The following is a 20,262-nucleotide window of genomic DNA, read 5'->3' on the forward strand; positions in this document are numbered from 1 at the left end:
CAAGCAGCATGGAGAAAAGAAGACTTGGAGGGAGCAGTACCCAAGCGGGCCCAAAACTCAGGCAAAGAGGAAGCATGCCGACAAGAGCAACCCCAAGCGCTCCACCAAAGGTGCCATATCTGAGTAGAATAGGAGCAATGGAAGAACAGATGGGAGACAGACTCCTCTCCATTACCACACAAAACACAATAAGAGGGGCCCTGAAATCCACATTTACAAAGATTATCCCAGGTAAGACAATGGTTGTGAGCCACTAGCCACATGAAAAAATTGCACTTGGACCAAGAAACTTTATTCAAAACTTGCTTCCACCAAGGGACCTCAGCATCCCCAAATAATTGTCTAGTTATCTCCTGATACCCAGTAGAGACATGATATTTACCAGACAAGGTACCACCCCAAGCCAAAACATCTCGACCAAGCAAAGAAGAACACTCTCTAGAGGCCAAAATTTGAGAAAGCTCCTGACGATCCATGTCTGTACCGCCAGGAGGCCAATCAAAAGAATGCTTCCATCTATAACGAACAACAGGTCCCAATTGATAAGGAGTCTTATAATGAGCCACTTTATCCCATCCAGCGGCAAGAAAAGAGTCACAAAGAGGTTGAAGATGAGGTTATATGGATAAAATGGAAGGGAATCCATCCCAAGCATCAGAGCAAAGAAAAGCCTGAGAACCTCCTTTACATATCCAAAACAGACCCCTCTTTACCAACATCACACCTGTCTTCAAAGTATGCCAAACCATTGAGCCACGGCCTTCAAGAGGAAGTGCAAAAACAGAGCAAGGATCAGCACCTTGTTCTTCTGAGATAATAACGGGAAGCCACCTTTTCAATCTCTCAGCAATCAACTTAGTAATAACTTTGAAAACCACATTACATAAGGCAATTGGTCTAAAACACTCCAATTGATTAGCACCCTCTCTCTTAGGAATAAGAGTCAAGAATGTAGAGTTCAAAGCTCGAAGCATCTGCTTGCTAGCATAGGATTCTTTAACCACCTCCAACAAATCATGATTAATGATGGCCCAAAATTCCTGAAAGAATTCAACTGGAAAGCCATCAAGACCAGGAGCCTTCCCCTTAGGCATGCCAAGGACCACCTCCTCCAGCTCTTCCAAAGAAATAGGACGCATGAGATAATCATTCATTTCTTGAGTGATAACGGAAGGAATACAGGACAAAATAAGATTTTCTTCATTATCAACAGGAGGAGAGTCGTCAGAGACGAGGGTAGAGAAGTACGAAATAGCCTCCTGGAACAAAGCTGGCAAGGAATTCAGTTGGATACCTTGAGAATTAACCAAAGAAGAGATAGTGCTCTGATTTCAATGAGATTGCACTATTTTATGGAAAAAGGCAGTGTTATGATCACCTTCCTAGAGCCAATCAACTCTAGCCTTTTGCTTCCAAAAAATTTCCTCTCAAAGTTCCCATTCTTCTAGAGCTCTAGAAGTAAGTGATTCAGCCTTGCCAAGAGCCTCTGAGAAACCTCGATCTCTAATCTCCCTTGTGACAAATGAAAATCTATTTTTTATTTTATTTTGAGGCAATATAAGACAAGAGGAAACCTATTTTTTAGTTTGTTTGTTGTTCCATTTTTAATTTAAGGTCCCCAATGCTACTTTTATCCCTTACCATTGTAAGAATAGGGCCCCAAAATGTGAGAAATTCTGAATCTGCACACAAAACTGTACTCATTGAGTGAGTTGAGAAAATGTCAACATGCATGCAAATTTTTTTGATAGATGGTTGATGTTGGAAAATATTTCTTGGCAAAATGCACAAAATCGAATTATAATAGACTCAAAATTTACCATGTTTGTAAATATTTTGATGTTGTATACTAGGAAAAAAATAATTAAAAAACAAATCTCAAGCAATTCCAAATCGAAATCCATGCAAAGACCTAAGCATGTATATATTTTGTCAAATGCTAAAATGAGCAACAAAATATATTGAATTGTTTCCAAAAATATTATCATCATATGAGCATTTATTTACACTTCAAGAGACTACTTGATGGATTGCAAGTTTTGGCGTAAGATATATAGGGATTTCTTTGTAGAGTAAATCATTACTAGAGCCATGCAAAAATACAAAAAATCTAATGAGTTGAGAGAATTTCCATCGATTTAATTTATTTTTTATTTAGCTCAATGGGTTTGAAAAAATATAAGAAAGTGGCATGGTTACCAAATAGGATACTAAGAAAAATTAAAAGTGAACCACCAAAAAGCTCAATCAAAAAGATAGTAGAACAATTTTTCCTACAATATGCAGAGTTATTAATTTTAGAAACCAAGAATTCTATTTATTCTAATGAGGGATGGATTCATGTTGAATCACTACTCATGAATCATGGGACAATAAGTTTGACTCAAAAACTACACAATTAAATCTTGATAGCAATATCACACATCAATAAAATTTATCCTATAGTATGTAGTGCATACATATTTTTAATTTCATTTTTATTAATTATTCTTAGTTTTTCATTAGTCCGTATGCATTTCGCTAGGGGTTTTATATTTTATCTATTGAGAATTTTAAAACAAAACTATTCCAACCAATGAACAAATGGCAGTTTAAAATTATTAACACATTGTAATGTTTTTTTTTATTGCCCAGGCTAGAGTGGACTGGAAAGATAAAATAGACAACTGAAATGCAAGGACAATGTAAGATTACTTAATACTTTTTAAACATGACATTTAATACTATAGTTACAACTGTCGTGGGTGAATGCCTTTCCATTTATAGCTCCAGATTGTTCCTAAATTTCTTGTAAATTGTTGTAGACCTTTTGGATCTATTCTAGAGTCTAAGATGATTTTTAAGTTCCCTGCAAACAAAAGTGAAAATTGATTTGATATTTGTTTTTCCTTTTGGGGTCACTATCAAAAGTTATCTGTAATTTTTTGTTGTCATCAAATTTGTGAGTTTTTGATAGATTATTTAAATTAAATTTTGTAGATAAATTTGTGGAAGGTTTTCTCCCACTGTAGCAGAGCTTAACTCTGGTATGATTTCCCCCATTTCGTAGTGCAGTCTTTAGATTTTATGATAAAGGAGAGGTCATTGCATTGGTTTTTCTATGATTAGAATTCTTAAGTCATTGGTTTCTGTTATTTAAATTGAAAAATGAAGATTTTTTGGTTTCTGTCTTTGTCAAACGTACAAGCTCCCACCTACACCTTTACTTTGAATGTCTTAGACTAAATTATTGTGTCTTTACTCATTTAGCTTAGGACGTAGTAGTATAATAGTTCTAGTGTCATGCTCTATATGCAATGATTTCATAAAACATATCAGTTGAGAAAAATACAACTCCATTGATGTCTACCAGCTACAAAACTCAAAAGCCCATGCCAATAACAGAGTTATATCTTTGTCAAACATACAAGCTCAATTGTTATATCTTTACTCATTTATCTTAGGACATAAATATTTAATTTAAACTAGACTAATCTAGCTCCTATAAGGATTATTAAAATTATCTACATTTATTTATCCAAATTACAAAAATTATCAATAATTAGAAACAATTTACGAATAACCAATTTTTAAAAAATTAAACATTTAATGACAAATGAAAATCTATTTTTTATTTTATTTTGAGGCAATATAAGACAAGAGGAAACCTATTTTTTAGTTTGTTTGTTGTTCCATTTGTAATTTAAGGTCCCCAATGCTACTTTTATCCCTTACCATTGTAAGAATAGGACCCCAAAATGTGAGAAATTCTGAATCTACAAACAAAAATGTACAAAACCCAACTGTATTTCTTAAGGATAATTTCTATAGATCTCAAATGCAGTTTCGACAACAACTGGATAGCTTGAAAATGCCACAGATGTGTTATATTTGTTAGGAATGCTATCTACGAATGAAAGCGGTCCGTACATCAGAAGGTCCAGTATGCAATAGATGTTGACAAGAAAAGGGAAACAATTGTGTTCTTCAAGGCTGTGATCAACCGGCCACCTTCCGTAGGCAATTTCTATTGTAACCGCCCCAAAGCTGTATACGTCAGCTTCTGGACTGGTTTTCCCTGTTATGTAGCACTCTGGAGCAACATACCCCCGCGTGCCCGCCACCATGGTCGTATGGGAAGCCTCCTGGTCACGTTCCATCAGTCTTGCCAAACCAAAATCACCCAACTTTGCATTGAAATCAGAATCCAGCATTACGTTGCTTGCCTTCACATCTCGATGAACGACACGCTGGTCCCAGTCTTCGTGGAGATAAACAAGAGCAGAGGCAATGTCACAGGCGATAATATATCTTTGGCTCCAATCCAGCGTATCCTCCTCTTCCCCAAAAACATGTTTATCCAGACTCCCATTTGGCAAGTACTCGTAGACCAGAAGTAACTCTCTCTTTTCATGGCACCATCCTAAAAGCCGCACAAGATTACGGTGTCTCAACCTGCTGATTGTTTGATCTTCGGAGACATACTCCTTTCTTCCTTGCTTAGATCCCTGAGCTATTCTTTTCACAGCTAGCGCCTCCCCGGTGCCGGGCAGGATTCCTTTGTAAACGCTACCGAAGCTGCCTTGTCCAAGCTTTTCTTTCTCGCAGAAATTTCTTGTCGCGGCACTGAGCTCGACGTAGGAAAAGCTTCGAGGGCCATGAGAAAAGCATTCGTCCAACTCTTGATCGCTCTCTTCCCTAGCCTTACCTTCGACTGTTCCCCTTTTTCTGAAATGCTGCCACCAGCGAATAACTATGAAGCCATGTAGGACCACAACAACGAAGAACACGCATATAAAATAAACTTTCACATAAAATCTGTTTGCATTGCCATTTCTAAGTAATTCACCAGGAGGTCTGACTTCCCACGAATATTCAGAAGTAAAATTCCAAACTTTTATGATGTGCATCTCTCTATACTCTCCAGTGGCAGCCGAGAAGCCAATCTTGATGTACTCTTGTAGACAGTTGCTCAGATCTATTGTGTGGTTAAATAGAGGAATTTTGGGTTTAGAAGAATTATACCAGAGAAAGAAGTGCAGAACCTTTTCTAGACCGTCATAATCCACCCAGGCATCCCATGTCGCGTTTGTGATATTTTGGTGTGTAGAGAAATTGAATAGACTAGATGTATTGTGCGGAAAAATGAACTTCAAGAAAATGCTATTGACGTCGATCCCAACATGATTGTCATTAGGATCCCAATCGTTGTTGTATGTATCAAACTTCGCACTGCACTGCAACCATCTGATAAGATGATTGTTTAAAGCTTTCCTCATTAAACAAGCCAAGAAATCCACCATAAGCGTCCTCTGGTGGTTCCAGTTCGAATGGTGCCATGAAGAGTGCAAGTCCATCTCCATGATTATCGTATATTTCGTTGTTCAGAACAATATTGAATTGAAAGTAAGTTGAAAAATTGGCCAGAGCTTAAAGTTGAAAAAGTTGAAAGTAAAGCATCTACTTAGATAGCTTTTGTTTAAATAATATAGAACAAAAAAAATCCATAATGAAAACTTGAAATATATTAACACCCACAACTTCAAGTTTGTGTACCTTAATAAAATCATTCTGATTCCAACATGTTTATTGAACCACCCATGTATATTGTCTAATTCTTGAGCTCGGAAACTCTAGCCATTTTCTTGAATGTAAATCAAATAGTTTACACTTTTTAATACTTTATATATCCACCCAGCTCCACAATATTTCATCCTAAGAGATCACCCAATAAGATCAATTCAACTAATCTTTTGTTGTAGTATAATCTAAAAACATACCACATTTATTTACTTTTACCTCTAACTCACAAGAAGAGCAATAGAATGGAGAGATTGTAGACTTAAGCAAGTTACTATAAGATCATCTATGCTTTTCAGTGAAATAAAAAAATCTAGAATAGGAAGGTTGATGAGCTCCTCAACAAAAAAAATAGAATATAATATAGCTTGCATTCATGAAGCTACTAAAAATTTACCATGATGGAAGCACAAATGAGCCTCTTGGAATAGGAAGGGTTCATGCTAGAGAACACTAGGGATGAATCTACAATTGTTTCACTCACAACATCTAAGCTAGGATCTTTCCTATCAATTTTATATGTAGTTCTAATAGCATCCATATTCCCTAGCCTCTATAGACATTTATGGTCATTGTAGGGATCATCGGCTTCCATAATTTAAGGCAAGTCTCAATAATGTATATACCGACTTGAGATAGAGATAGTGATTCATGACTAAAAGCATTCACACAGTTTAAACTTTATACCTAAACAAATATAGTGCTTGGGTGAGTAGTAGTCTTGAGAAGATATTTTATGGCCCTAGCATATGGAAGTCTATTCATTGGAGAGCTCACTACCATGAATCTACCAAATTCCAAATAGCTCCAAGAGAGCATTGAGCTATTTAAGTTAAAATTGGGCATAGATTATTGAGCTAGAAGAGGAGACATTCTTGGGCACTAAGGCTTGACATAACTTTGAAAGTTGGTTGACGGGGTTAATGGGGTGTGATGGAAGGATTGTGATACTTAGACACTATTTTTTCTAGATAGATCAGAATAAGCTTGGGTCAGTGCTATTTCTCTTTGATTGGGAATGACATGAGGAATATTTATCACATCTCTCCTTAAGGAATGATGTTCTACCATGTAATGAGAAGCTCCATGGTGACAATTGAATTATTCTATTTAAATATAAATATATGAGAAAAGAATAGACTCATTGAAAGAAATGTTGGAAGATTAAGGGCTCATTGGTTTTTACTATATTCTAAAAAAAAATTAAGTGGAAAAAAAATTTAAACTTATTTGCATAAGAAATGATGGCAAGTCAAGGTCCTCCCTAAATGATCTACACAAAATTTACTAAGACCTTGTAAATGATCTACACAAAGTTTACTTAGACCAACCACTAGTTATGAAAATAAGAGGAAAGGTAAAAGAACCACACAATGTGGTTTGAGATTTGTCTCATACTTTATTCTTGCGATAATTCTATAAGAGGTTCTTCTTGGAACCACCTGTACCATGTGCTTCCCCTCAACATATTAAAGCCAAGTCAAGTAATGACCAAACTTTGTGTCAAGATTTTGTCTTACCATTGGCTTGAACAATATGGTATTCTTGCTTTCAATAATGATTATGACACAAAATGTGAATGGGATATAAGTAAAATGCATAAATGTTTTATTGATCAAATGCTACAATCTACAATAAAATACAAGCTCACCATGCTTAACTAACCAAGGTAGACTATTGTCTAGCATACAGATGTCTATCTAGTATGTAGAGGTAAGGCTTTTAGAATTCAGTAGTTGACCTTCCAACAAATGGTGCAAGCATGCTATTGCAGAATTTGTCTGCAACCAAGCTTTAAACATGGATATCCAAATAAACAAAGCCATCATAGTAGCTAAAACTTAAACAAGCATGAAATTCAATGAAGTAATTTCCATTGCTTGATTTAATAAAACCAAAAATTTACAAAAGAAATAGTCATCAATAATTATATATAGTTACAAAACAATAAGGATTGATTTTAGATGGTTTGAGTGTTAAAGTCAACTTTTTCAGTTTCTCTTAGTTGACTGTATAGGTTATCCTAAGCATACCAAGGCTATCATGCTATATTTTTTTTCAATGTATTTGTACTCCAAGTTTAGAAAATATGAATTTTTGGATCATAATTTAATTCCTAATCCAAGCTTGCTATTTGCGAAATGAGTGTTTGATTCCATTTTCTTTTTGAAAGTCTTCCATTGAACTTTCTTGTGTCATAACTTTGTGGACAATGTGTTGGTCTAGGTATTCTTTGTTGAAATCTCTTGTGTCATGCTTTTTTAGAAAATACAATGATCCAAGCATTCTATGCTCATTCTCTAAATCTTTCTTAGCAATTGATGTCTTTTCTACCTCATCTTCAAAATTTTTTGTGTCACTTCAAGATGTCCAGACTTATAAAATAGCATATCTATGCCAATTTTTAAAATAGATATTTGACTAATAGCATAATATAAAGTAGATCTTTCTTTCTACTTGGTTTTGCTATCATTCTCCCTACACAACACGCAGTGGATTCACAACAAAAATAAGCTTCTCTAACTATGGACAAGATGGGCCAGCCAATGATAACATACAATCAGCCTACTATGTTTAACTGTCATACAAATAAGCAAGAAGAACATAAGTACATATCAGCAATGACCTATTAAGTTTTTTTAGAACAATAAAATGCATTTTTTTAATGTAAAAGAACATTAAATGTTTTGCACATTCTTTTGAAACCTTTGGACACGAGTTTCCTACGAAAGAGCATGGTTTTTCTAGCATATCTAGCAACCATATGGGTTACTGTTCTATCTCCTATTTTTTCCTATAATGGGACCCCAAATACATGGATCCAAGGGGTTGCTATATTTCTCTATCGATATATATTAAGAGAAGGAAAGAAATCTAGCCTTTATGGATTCATCATAAATCATAATATGATCATCTATAAGGAAAGGCCTCTAACTTAAATCTTTCTTAGTTTTTCTAGAATTTAAAATTTTCCTTCTTTATTAACAAATGATTATATTGTAAAACCCTCTTAGCAATATCATAATTTGACTTTTAATGGAAAAATTGTCCTCATTATCAATGATTATGTTCTTGTAATTCAATTGACATGTATTTTCTTCTCCTTTGCATAGGTTGCTAGGATCCTTTTACTTACAAGACTTCATTTCTTTTCTTTAGTTTCTTCTATGCTATTACTTTAAAAGCTTTTGTTGATCTTGATGGAGCCTACTTTTTTACAAACTTAGAGCTCCCATCTTAGCACAATGATTCAAATTATAACAAAAAATGGACATTAAGCATGGAAAAAACATCAAATGTAGAAATGATTAATGAAGTTCATGATGCAGGTGCATCATAGGGACATCTTAAGAAGTCTAGGAATGGAATTGAAGATAATGCATACAGCATTGAACTTTAAATTGGATGAAATTTTACTTGTAGATACTTGTGATAACATGTAAAATGAGGGAAGACTTGACAACAATCATGGCTATAGTATTGTTCAAGATCGCATGGTTCTTGCAAATGTTAATGGAATCTTAGGGGCATACCAATTTAGTTTTATTAATGAGGAAGGACAAATGGAATCAGTAGGACCTCTGATGGAAATTGTAATATCATAGAAACTATAATTACAAATATTGTAAATAAATATTATTTTCTATGTGTTAAGCTTTACAGTCTCAGACAATAGGATTATTTAACATGCTTGACCTCTAAGTCTATGTGCACTCTTGCGAAGAGAAACAAGCCTCTATATGACATGTGGATTCAAGAGGGCACGAAGAGGAAATCAAGAATAGTAGCAAAAACATATTCATAGGCTGGAAACAGTATAATAGTTCCAATAATGTCATGCTCTATATGCAATGATTTCATAAAACATATCAATTAATAAAAGGATAGACTCAAAATTTGCCATGTTTGTAAATATTTTGATGTTGTATACTAGGAAAATAATAATTAATAAACAAATCTTAAGTAATTCCAAATCTTAATCCATCCAAAGACCTAAGCATGTATATATTTTGTTAAATTCTAAAATGAGTGACAAAATATATTGCATTGTTTCCAAAAATATTATCATCATATGAGCATTTATTTACACTTCAAGAGACTACTTGATGGATTGCAAGTTTTGGCATAAGATATATAGGAATTTCTTTGTAGAGTAAATCATTATTAGAGCCATTCAAAAATACAAAAAGTCTAATGAGTTGAGAGAATTTACATTGATTTAATTTATTTTTTATTTAGCTCAATGGGTTTGAAAAACTATAAGAAAGTGGCATGGTTACCAAATAGGATGCTAAGAAAAATTAAAAGTGAAACACCAAAAACCTCAATCAAAAAGATAGTAGAACATTTTTTCCTACAATATGCAGAGTTATTAATTTCAGAAACCAAGAATTCTATTTATTCTAATGAGGGATGGATTCATGTTGAATCACTACTCATGAAACATGGGTCAATAAGTTTGACTCAAAAACTACACAGTTAAATCTTGATAGCAATATCACACATCAATAAAATTTATCCTATAGTATGTAGTGCATACATATTTTTAATTTCATTTTTATTAATTATTCTTATTTTCTAATTAGTCCGTATATAGTTAGCTAGGGGTTTTATATTTTATCTATTAAGAATTTTAAAAGAAAACTATTCCAACCAATGAACAAATGGCAGTTTAAAATTAATAACACATTGTAATATTTTAGTTATTGCCCAGGCTAGAGTGGACTGGAAAGATAAAATAGACAACAAAAATGCAAGGACAATGTAAGATTACTCAATACTTTTTAAATATGACATTTAATACTATAGTTACAACTGTCGTGGGTGAATGCCTTTCCATTTATAGTTCCAGATTGTTCCTAAATTTCTTGTGAATTATTGTAGACCTTTTGGATTTATTCTAGAGTCTATGATGATTTTTAAGTTCCCTGCAAACAAAAGTGAAAATTGATTTGATATTTGTTTTTCCTTTTGGGGTCACTATCAAAAGTTATTTGTAATTTTTTGTTGTCATCAAATTTGTGAGTTTTTGACAAATTATTGAAATACAATTTTGTAGATAAATTTGTGAAAGATTTTCTCCCACTTCCACATTGAAATTGTGTGTTAACTTCTAGAAAATATTAGGTTTGTTAGGGATATCTACTGTAGCAGAGCTTAACTCTGGTATGATTTCCCCCATTTTGTAGTGCAGTCGTTAGATTTTATGATAAAGGAAAGGTGATTGCATTGGTTTTTCTATGATTAGAATTCTTAAGTCGTTGGTTTCTGTTATTTAAATTTGAAAAATGAAGATTTTGTTATTCTATTTGTGGTGGCTATTTCTTCCATGCCACTCCAAAGTTATACAACCATCAGGATAACTGTTACACGATGTTGTAGTTTTCCATTTATTTAAACTCTTTTTTATGTTATTGTCTGTCTCAGTATCTATAGGTTCGGTGATGGATAGGGTATTATTTTTTTGGTGGCACGCAAGTTTATATATATTGTGATTTCTCCATTTAAAAATTTCTCATCTTTTAAAATGTATTGCACTGTATCATATTTGTGAGCTAGAGAAAGATTTTGGATTTATAATAATAGAGTAAGGATGAATGTATTAGAAGAGTTGATTAAGTGCATAGGTATATGCAACGACTGATGGAGGATTCACTACCTAGTTGGAACATCATGGAGTTTAAAATCAACCATCCAATGTGGAGTGCATCATCTAGAATTCATCATACAGCTTAAAAGGTGTGATACAGTGACAATCACTCTTTGTTATTTGTATTTGGATATCTCGCATTGAAGAGAAAATACTCTAGACCAATATGGTGCTCTTGATATTTTAATGCTAATCTTGTTTACTCTTTTAACATTTAAAACACATATAATACTGAGCACCTCGTCCATATATGATATAATATAAAATTTCACCCGATATTGCTCACTTCGCAACATTTGACTACATATCTTTAAACCCTCCCAACTAATATTCCACTCATCTTGCCAAACTGTAATCTTGGGACACCAGATGGGAAAGTGTTTTCGATATTAAGCGATATGGAATTCTTAGTGGAACTCCTCGTGGATATTCTAACAAAGTACAAAACTGACGTTGAAGTTTATGGGCTTCTTGTTTGATATTGCATTTCAGTCTTTTTGAAGGCAGACGGGCATGGTGCATAATATGGTGCTTAGCATATAAGTCGACTCTATTTTATAAAATGTCTAATTCCTTGTTAGTTTTTTGTGTTTATTTTACTTACTGATTTTATGATTCGGCATTCCCTAGAAAACACATTGAAGTTGAGCATTTCTTAATGCAGTCGATCGGGTGATTACATTTTGACATACCAACAAACACATAGGCCTCTCTATGTTGCGTTAAATTTCATTATTGTTTTGTTATCGATAAGACCTAGGAAATTGTTAGTGATGATGAAACCTCGACGACACACAGGTTCCATCAAGGTCTTGGTTAAGATATGAAGAGCATGCCAGAGAAATACTTGCAAAGACACATTTAGATGTTTCTAAATATATTTCTTCGTCATTCACTTGAGCAAGAAGAAAGCCAATAATCTGTTATGACAAGAAAACCAAATGTCTTTCCTTATGCTCCATTTTTACGCGTTACATGTTTTCAATTATTTGAAGTTGAACCATCACACATCAACTTTATATATGGAAAGAGCCTATTTTATTTTTTATTCAACATTGTATTAAACAACAAGATCGATATTTTGATTTCTATTCAACATTGGATTGAGTAATAGGATCAATATTATGATTTCTATTCAACATTGGATTGAGCAACAGGATCATTATTCTGAGTATGTATGTTTATTTGTTTTGATTTCTTCTATTTTTGAAATTTTTATTGTGTTGTTTTGTCTTATTTTCAAAGCTCTATAATTTCCTTAATTTTTCTTAGAAACTTTTATAGAATAGAAATTCTTCTCAATTAGAAACATTGTAGATTTGTATTTCTTCCATTTTAGAAACTTTTATTGTTTGGTTCTTTCCTATTTTGAAATCTGCATAGTTTCCTTAAATTTACTTAGAAACTTTGTTATATTAGAAATTCTACTCAATTGCAGATTTCTTTCTATTTCTTTCTCTTCATTCAAAACATTAGATTTTTAGAACTTAGATATTATAGTATTAATTAATCTGACTTTTTCATTAGATTATTTGAATCAATGATTATATTCCTCTATCTATTATTAAAATAAGATTACAAAGCTATTTTAAAATAACATTAATAATGGTAATTTTTTGCAATTTTTATAATTATATGTTTTAATTTTTTATTTTTATTAATGAGTAGTGATCTTTTTAATAGATAGATCAATTTTAATATATTAGTATAAAATATATTAATAGATAGATAGATCAATTTTAATAGATAGATCAATTTGTTCTCGAGAAATATATTAGTATAAAATTATGATTTAGTTAAATTAATATTCAAAATATTTTAACAAGAATAAAAAATGTAGTAGTAGATGGGTTCAACGTTGTTTTTAGATTTGATGTTGTAAGATTTTAAATCTTTATATAAGTGTTGCATTCTATGAACTATCATCATCATGTTGAAGAGTAGTAGATAGATTTTAGATCAACTAATTATATAGTATGGGTCATGTGAACTATTATCATGATGTTAAATAAAAGTAGATGAGATTTATATCAATTATAGCTCCTACAAACTATTATTAAGCTTTTCAACAAAAGTAGAAGAATTTTTAATCAACTAATTATATGCTATAGGTCCTATGAACTATTATTGTACTATTATATAAAAGTAGATGGATTTGAGATTAGCTAATTATACTATTATAGGTTTTATCAACTACTATCATGATATTAAATAGTAGTAGAATAATTTAGATAAGCTCATTATACATCATGAAGCGATTTAAATCTAATACTTTAAGGAAACTCTTTAATAAAAATAGGAGTTGTTTGTTTAAGAAATAGAAAATTGATTTGAAACCAATCCATTATATAGTTTATCAAACATCCAAGTTTAGATAAATAAACATAGATACACATGTACAATTATAATTAATTTATATATTTATAATGCATGACACATTAAGTTTTATTAATGAGTAGTAATCTTTTTAATAGATGGATCATTTTTAATATATAAAATTTTAGATTATACTATTTTTCATGTTATATTGATTGATCAATATTATTGTATTGTTGTTATGCATCTTTTGAGAATAGACTTATCTTGTCTTGTGATGTATGTAAGAAGTAGGTCCTAGGCCTTGATATAATCTCTAACATTTTGTTCAAATTTTCTCAAATTTATAAATTTCAACCTTATATTAAAATAGATTAGAAAAGTTCAATTAGATCTATCAACTAAGTCTGAAAGATTAATACACATTTAAATGAAATGATGCATCAGGAAATTTAAATTTTATTTTTAAGAATGTCTTTTAATTTTTATAAGTTTTATTCTACTTATAAATCTCAATTTTAACGTCTATCAAAATATGAAGAAAATAAAAAACAATATTTCATGAAATGTTATCTATTTTCTCCTTAATGTTTGAAGTTAGGTTTTACTATTAAATTTTTAAATCAAAGATTAGAACATTATATAAATAATATTAAGAACATATAAGTTTTTTGTTAAAAGAAATTAAATGCATAGAATTATGTCAATAGGAAAGAATCAATCAAATCTTCTTCTCTTTCAAATACCAATTTATTGCTATATATGCATAGCTTAATTCTTGTCATTTTGATACTGACCATTTTTTATCCTTACATTATAGATATCAGAAAAAAATTAACTATGGATGCTCAACAAAATAATTCTGAGAACACTATCACAAGCCCACTTCTTCCAAACGACTCGGTGCAATCAAGACAAATTGTTCAAACTTATTTGGATAGATTGGGAACAATCATTTCCAAGTCTTGTAAAAAAATTAGAGATGAAATTCATAATGCGAGCTTTCATGTTCGAGGTGTCCAAGATTCTCAAATCTTGTAGGTGGGACAATATACAAAGGAAATTCATGAGGCATGGAAGAAATCATTTGGGTTCTTTGAATTTAGGAAAGACATCTGCTATGATGAAGAGCACATGGATGGCGAAAATAACCTTTTCTTCACTAATGAATTCCACATGTTTTTGCATCACTATAATGAAATCTAGGAGTCATATTATTTGACATTATCAATTTTTTTTATAAATTTGTCTGTTCGACTTATCAATTTTGATGAACGTATGTTATCTTTCCTTTGTCTTAAATAAATTTAGTATTATACATACAAGACTATTTGGTATTTAGTATATTTGTAGATCTTATCTACACAAAAAAGTTCCTCCTATATGTATTTGTGAATTGTTAAACTATTAATTAGAAATGAATAAATATCTATCTTATCTAAAGTGAAATGTCACTAAATTAATGTGATATTTTAAACCAATTTTTTAAAAAATAATTTACTAAATCTACTATTTTTTTAATGTTTGGTTACAAATTTATTTGATAGAAATGAATAAATCAAGTATGAATTTCCAATCGGATCAAGAAAGAAGACAATACCAAATGGAGCAACAAAGAGCATACCAGAGAGAGTATTGTAGACGATGACAAGAACAAATGACACAAGCTGAAAGAGAAGAAGAAAGAAGAACGAAAAATGAAGTCCGACGACTAAATTATGCTAGAAGAACGGCAGGATTGCTAATACAAAAATTGGAATTACAAAATAGGGATTGAATTACTCGTCAATGAACATCCGATGAAGTATCTCATTTTGAAACACAAGGGAGACATGAAGTTGATTTTGAATCAAGTGAGAGGTACAATCAAGCATTACCTGTATTTGTGGAAATGAGTCACCAGAATGAAAATACAAGAACAACAGAGTGTGTTCCTGAAACACCTCATCCTACAAGCCAAAATAGGATAAATTTAGGTGGACAAGGCAACAGAGAAAATATACAAAACCCAACTGTATTTCTTAAGGATAATTTCTATAGATCCCAAATGCAGTTTCGACAACAACTAGATAGCTTGAAAATGCCACAGATGTGTTATATTTGTCAGGAATGCTATCTACGAATGAAAGTTGTCCGTACATCAAAAGTTCCAGTATGCAGTAGATGTTGACAAGAAAAGGGAAACAACTGTGTTCTTCAAGGCTATGAACAACCAGCCGCCTTCCGCAGGCAATTTCTAGTGTAACCGCCCCAAAGATGTACACGTCAGCTTCTGGACTGGTTTTCCCTGTTATGTAGCACTCTGGAGCAACATACCCCCGCGTGCCCGCCGCCATGGTCGTATGGGAAGCCTCGTGGTCACGTTCCATCAGTCTCGCCAAACCAAAATTACCCAACTCTTCGTGGAGATAAACAAGAGCAGAGGCAATGTCACAGGCGATACTATATCTTCGGCTCCAATCCAGCGTATCCTCCTCTTCCCCAAAAATGTGTTTATCCAGACTCCCAAAAATGTGTCTCAACCTGCTGATTGTTTGAACTTCAGAGACGTACTCCTTTCTTCCTTGTCTCGATCCTTGAGCTATTCTTTTCACAGCCAGCGCATCCACGGTGCCGGGCAGGATTCCTTTGTAAACGCTGCCGAAGCGGCCTTGTCCAAGCATTTCTTTCTCACAGAAATTTCCTGTCGCGGCACTGAGCTCGGCGTAGGAAAAGCTTCGGGGGCCATGAGAATAGCATTCGTCCAGCTCTGGATCGCTCTCTTCCCTAGCCTTACCTTCTGTTCCCCTTTTTCTGAAATACTGCCACCAGTGAACAACTATGAAGCCACATAGGACCACAACAATGAAGAACACGCATATCAAATAAACATTCACAGAAAATCTGTTTGCATTGCCATTTCTAAGAAATTCACCGAAAGGTCCGACTTCTCACGAATATTCAGAAGTAAAATTCCAAACTTTTACGGTGTGCGTCTCTGTGTACTCTCCAGTGGCAGCCGAGAAGCCAATCTTGATGTACTCTGGTAGACAGTTGCTCAGATATATTGTGTGGTCAAATAGAGGAATTTTGGGTTTAGAAGAATTATACCAGAGAAAGAAGTGCAGAACATTTTCTACACCGTCATAATCCACCCAGGCATCCCATGTCGCGTTTGTGAGATTTTGGTGTGTAGAGCGATTAAATAGACTGGATGTATTAAGCGGAAAAATGAACTTCGAGAAAATGCTATTGACGTCGATCCCAACATGATTGTCATCAGGATCCCAATCGTTGTTGTATGTATCAAACTCCACAGCAACCATCTGATAAGATGATTGTTTAAATCTTTCCTCATTATACAAGCCAAGAAATCCATCATAAGCGTCCTCGTGGTTCCAGTTCGAATGGTGCCATGAAGAGCGCAAGTCCATCTCCATGATTATCGTATATTTCGTTGTTCAGATCAATATTGAATTGAAAGTAAGTTGAAAAATTGGCCAGAGCCCCAGTAGACCTATTCCATAGCGGAATACGGTCAGTATAATACGCCCAACCGGAACTGTTCTTAAGGTTTCCTGATGCTTCATTTCGTGTAAGCTGCCGGGCTCCTTGATTACTCTCTAGATATGTGGCATCATTTTTCCTTTCTATACCTGTTAGAGGAGGGAAGCTAAAAGTAACATTTCCTGCATGCGATGATAATAGGAAAAAAGCAACACAGGTTAAGAAAAGGAAGGCCCATGTAGGGTGAGTGAATTTAGCCATCCTAATATTTGATTTAGAGGGTCTCTGAGGGTAATTTGTTAGCAATTATATTTTGTAGTGCCTTTCATAGGAACAAGGCTATTGCAATTGTTCGGCCGATTCCATTTCGAGATAGGAACGAACGCATAGGCCTCTCTCTTCATTATTATCTTACAAGATTAGGACCTGCCGATTCGTTAGTCGGGATTTGATCGTTAATTTGATTGGTAGTCTATCTAGTATGTAGAGGTGAGGCTTTTAAAATTCAGTAGTTGACCTTCCAACAAATGGTGCAAACATGCTACTGCAGAATTTTTCTGCAACCAAGCTTTAAACTTGGATATCCAAATAAACAAAGCCATCATAGTAGCTAAAGCTTAAAAAAGCATGAAATTCAAGGAAGTAATTGCCATAGATTGATTCAATACAACCAAAAATTTGCAAAAGAAGTAGTCATCAATAATTATATATAGTTACAAAACAATAAGAATTGATTTTAGATGGTTTCAGTGTTAAAGTCAATTTTTTCAGTTTCTCTTAGTTGACTGTATAGGTTATGCTAAGCATACCAAGGCTATCATGCTATATTTTTTTTCAATGTATTTGTACTCCAAGTTTAGAAAATATGAATTGTTGGATCTTAATTTAATTCCTAATCCAAGCTTGCTATTTTGGAAATGAGTGTTTGATTCCATTTTCTTTTAGAAAGTCTTGCATTGAACTTTCTTGTGTCATAACTTTGTGGACAATGTGTTGGTCTAGGTATTCTCTGTTGAAATCTCTTGTGTCATTCTTTTTTGGGCAATACATTGATCCAAGCATTCTATGCTCATTCTCCAAATCTTTCTTAGCAATTGATGTCTTTTCTACCTCATCTTCAGAATTTTTTGTGTCACTTTAAGATGTCCAAACATATAAAATAGCATATCTATGCCAATTTTTAAAATAGATATTTGACTAATAGTGTAATATAAAGTAGATCTTTCTTTCTAATTGATTTTGCTATCATTCCCCCTACACAACACGCAGTGGATTCACAACAATAAAATAAGCTTCTCTAACTATGGACAAGATGGGCCAGCCAATGATAACATACAATCAGCCTACTGTGTTTAATTGTCATACAAATAAGCAAGAAGAACATAAGTACATATCACAAATGACCTATTAAGTTGTTTTAGGACCATAAAATGCATTTTTTAATGTAAAAGAACATTAAATGTTTTACACATTCTTTTGAAACCTTTGGACACGAGTTTCCTACGAAAGAGCATGGTTTTTCTAGCATATGGAGCAACCATATGGGCTACTATTCTATCTCCTATTTTTTCCTATAATGGGACCCCAAATAGATGGATCCAACGGGTTTCTAGATTTCTCTATCGATATATATTAAGAGAAAAAAAGAAATCTAGCCTTTATGGATTCATCATAAATCATAATATGATCATCTATAAGGAAAGGCCTCTAACTTAAATCTTTCTCATTTTTTCTAGAATTTAAAATTTGCCTTCTTTATTAACAAATGATTATATTGTAAAAACCTCTTAGCAATATCATAATTTGACTTTCTATGGAAAAATTGTCCTCATTATCAATGATTACGTTCTTGTAATTCAATTGACATGTATTTTCTTCTCCTTTGCACATGTTGCTAGGATCCTTTTACTTACAATAATTCATTTCTTTTCTTTAGTTTCTTTTATGCTATTACTTTAAAATCTTTTGTTGATCTTGTTGGAGACTACTTTTTAACAAAATTAGAGCTCCTGTCTTAGCACAATGATTCAAATTATATCAAAAATTGGACATTAAGCATGGAAAAAACATCAAATGTTGAAATGATTCATGAAGTTCATGATGCAGGTGCATCATAGGGACATCTTAAGAAGTCTAGGAATGGAATTGAAGATAATGCATACAGCATTGAACTTTAAATTGGATGAAATTTTACTTGTACGTACTTGTGATAACATGTAAAATGAGGGAAGACTTGACAACAATCATGGCTATAGTGTTGTTCAAGATCGCATGGTTCTTGCAAATGTTAATGGAAGCTTAGGGGCATACCAGTTTAGTTGTATTAATGAGGAAGGACAAACTGAATCAGTAGGACTTCTGATGGAAATTGTAGTATGATAGAAACTAGAATTACACCTATTGTAAATAAATATTATTTTCTATATGTTAAGCTTTACAATCTCAGATAATAGGAGTATTTAACATGCTTGAATTGTAAGTATATGTTCACTCTTGTGAAGAGAAACAAGCCTGTATATGACATGTGGATTCAAGAGGGCATGAAGAGCAAATCAAGAATAGTAGCAAAAACATATTCATAGGCTGGCAACAACATAATAATTCCAATAATGTAATGCTCTATATGCAATGATTTCATAAAACATATCAATTAATCAAAGGATAGCTCCATTAATGTCTACCACCTACAAAACTCAGAAGCCCATGCCAATAGCAGAGTTATATCTTTGTCAAACATACAAGCTCCCATCTACACCTTTACTTCGAATGTCTTAGACTAAATTATTATATCTTTACTCATTTAGCTTAGGATGTAGCAGTATAATAGTTCTAGTGTCATGCTCTATATGAAATGATTTCATAAAACATATCAATTGAGAAAAGGACAACTCCATTGATGTCTACCAACTACAACACTCAAAAGCCCATGCCAATAACAAAGTTATATCTTTGTCAAACATACAAGCTCAATTATTATATCTTTACTCAGCTTAGGACATAAATATTTAATTTAAACCAGACTAATCTAAGTCCTATAAGGATTATTAAAATTATCTACATTTATTTATCCAAATTACAAAAATTATCAATAATTAGAAATAATTTACTAATAAACAATTTTAAAAAAATTAAACATTTAATGACAAATGAAAATCTATTTTTTATTTTATTTTGAGGCAATATAAGACAAGAGGAAACCTATTTTTAAGTTTATTTGTTGTTCCATTTGTAATTTAAGGTCCCCAATGCTA

At 32.8% G+C, this 20,262-nt stretch overlaps 1 protein-coding gene and 1 pseudogene across 1 annotated transcript; both read right to left on the reverse strand.

Moving 5' to 3' along the window:
- LOC149558528 (uncharacterized) overlaps positions 1-16,830 on the reverse strand; it is a 30,817-nt pseudogene extending 13,987 nt beyond the window's left edge.
- A 52-nt stretch (positions 16,831-16,882) lies between these two features.
- Positions 16,883-17,415, reverse strand: LOC149558529 (lectin 10-like). Its single transcript, XM_089830893.1, has 2 exons — positions 17,334-17,415; positions 16,883-17,193 (listed from the first exon to the last, which is right to left on the reverse strand). The coding sequence occupies exons 1-2, from the start codon at positions 17,413-17,415 to the stop codon at positions 16,883-16,885; spliced, it is 393 nt and encodes a 130-aa protein (XP_089687019.1).
- Positions 17,416-20,262: the final 2,847 nt, after the last annotated feature.

Source organism: Cupressus sempervirens, chromosome 5 (genome assembly GCF_028749045.1).
Source record: "Cupressus sempervirens isolate cs-2001-9-10 chromosome 5, ASM2874904v1, whole genome shotgun sequence".
Taxonomy (NCBI): domain Eukaryota; kingdom Viridiplantae; phylum Streptophyta; class Pinopsida; order Cupressales; family Cupressaceae; genus Cupressus; species Cupressus sempervirens.

Bases quoted from the DNA above. Each gene is read 5' to 3' on its own strand.
- LOC149558529 (XM_089830893.1), bottom strand. From the start codon at position 17,415: ATGAAGAGAGAGGCCTATGCGTTCGTTCCTATCTCGAAATGGAATCGG. The intron at 17,194-17,333 runs GCACTACAAAAT...CATCGCATGCAG, and splicing joins TAGCCTTGTTCCTATGAAAG to GAAATGTTACTTTTAGCTTC.